At 47.4% G+C, this 1807-nt stretch overlaps 1 protein-coding gene across 1 annotated transcript in view; it reads right to left on the bottom strand.

Moving 5' to 3' along the window:
- Positions 1-1656, bottom strand: part of tfb2m (transcription factor B2, mitochondrial) — a 4971-nt gene extending 3315 nt beyond the window's left edge. Inside the window, exons 1-3 of the mRNA XM_060880613.1 lie at positions 1471-1656; positions 1181-1334; positions 802-950 (exon numbers count right to left, since the gene is read on the bottom strand). Of these exons, the coding sequence (XP_060736596.1) occupies positions 802-950; positions 1181-1334; positions 1471-1641 (474 nt within the window). The 5' untranslated portion in view covers positions 1642-1656. The remainder of the gene's footprint in view (positions 1-801; positions 951-1180; positions 1335-1470) is intronic.
- Between the last annotated feature and the right edge of the window lie 151 nt (positions 1657-1807).

The raw sequence follows: 1807 nt of genomic DNA on the forward strand, positions 1-1807 counted from the left end.
CACAATATTCTGAGGATTTATTTAAGGAGAGCTGAGCTGAAATGGTAAGAGAGAAGATAAAGAACTGACAGAAAGACAGGTGAATTAACAGACAGTCAGACAGACAGGTGAACAGAGACAGACAGGTGAACAGACAGACAGACAGACAGACAGACAGGTGAACAGACAGACAGACAGGTGAACAGACAGACAGGTGAACAGACAGACAGGTGAACAGACAGACAGACAGACAGGTGAACAAAGACAGACAGACAGACAGGTGAACAAAGACAGACAGACAGACAGGTGAACAGACAGACAGGTGAACAGACAGACAGACAGACAGACAGGTGAACAAAGACAGACAGGTGAACAGACAGACAGACAGACAGACAGGTGAACAGACAGACAGGTGAACAGACAGACAGGTGAACAGACAGACAGACAGACAGGTGAACAAAGACAGACAGACAGACAGGTGAACAGACAGACAGGTGAACAGACAGACAGACAGACAGGTGAACAAAGACAGACAGACAGACAGGTGAACAAAGACAGACAGACAGACAGGTGAACAGACAGACAGGTGAACAGACAGACAGACAGACAGACAGGTGAACAAAGACAGACAGGTGAACAGACAGACAGACAGACAGACAGGTGAACAGACAGACAGGTGAACAGACAGACAGGTGAACAGACAGACAGACAGACAGGTGAACAAAGACAGACAGACAGACAGGTGAACAGACAGACAGACAGACAGGTGAACAGACAGACAGGTGAACAGACAGACAGGTGAACAGACAGACAGACACTCACGGTGTACTCTCTCTCACTGATGAACATGATGAGCTCCACTCGACCATAGCGGAACACAGACAGGCGTTCATACAGAGCATAGACAAGTTTCCATAACATGTTCCTCTCGTTCCTCTGAGAGAAAATCCCCACCACCTTCACCAGCACATCTGAAAACACACACACACACACACACACACACACACACACACAGAATGAGTGTTGCAGGTTTATTCAGTCTGTACATCTGTGTTGTTGGTCTCAAGCAAATCTCAAATCTCAAGCTAAGGAGGTGTGTTCTGTGACTTAAACTGGCTGGAGGTGATACACACACACACACACACACACACACACACACACACACACACACACACACACACACACACACACACACACACACCTGCTGTCCATGGCACCTCAGAGATCCCAAGCTGGGTGAAGAGTTTCTCTGAGAACATGGCTGGAGGCTTCATGCTGCCCTGACCAATTGGATCCAGCTTAAAGAAATCACAGTGGACAACCTGCAGCTGTCCATCCAACTTAGACTCCAACTCCTAACACACACACACACACACACACACACACACACACACACACACACACACACACACACACAGTGTTATAGTAACAGTGTAATAAACATTTAATGGGGTTGTGGTGTTAATGAGGTGATGAGTCTGTGATGTTTACCTGCAGCTCCGGGAGGAAGGATTTATCACTCTCCAGCGCCACCACTCTGTGAGCTCCACAGTTCAGCAGTGTGCGGGTTAACACACCCGGTCCTACACACACACACACACACACACACACACACACACACACACACACACACACACACACAAAAGTCAAGAAGCTTTTCATTTTCAACCCTGTAGCTGATGCAGTACACAGGAAATAAAATGTTTCACAGCTACAGAAAACCTACAGGATGGTGTCTGAGCCACATGAAGACACGGTGGGACACACAACACACACCAACACAACACAACACACACCAACACAACACAACACACACCAACACAACACA

The sequence above is a fragment of the Tachysurus vachellii genome, chromosome 10 (genome assembly GCF_030014155.1).
Source record: "Tachysurus vachellii isolate PV-2020 chromosome 10, HZAU_Pvac_v1, whole genome shotgun sequence".
Taxonomy (NCBI): domain Eukaryota; kingdom Metazoa; phylum Chordata; class Actinopteri; order Siluriformes; family Bagridae; genus Tachysurus; species Tachysurus vachellii.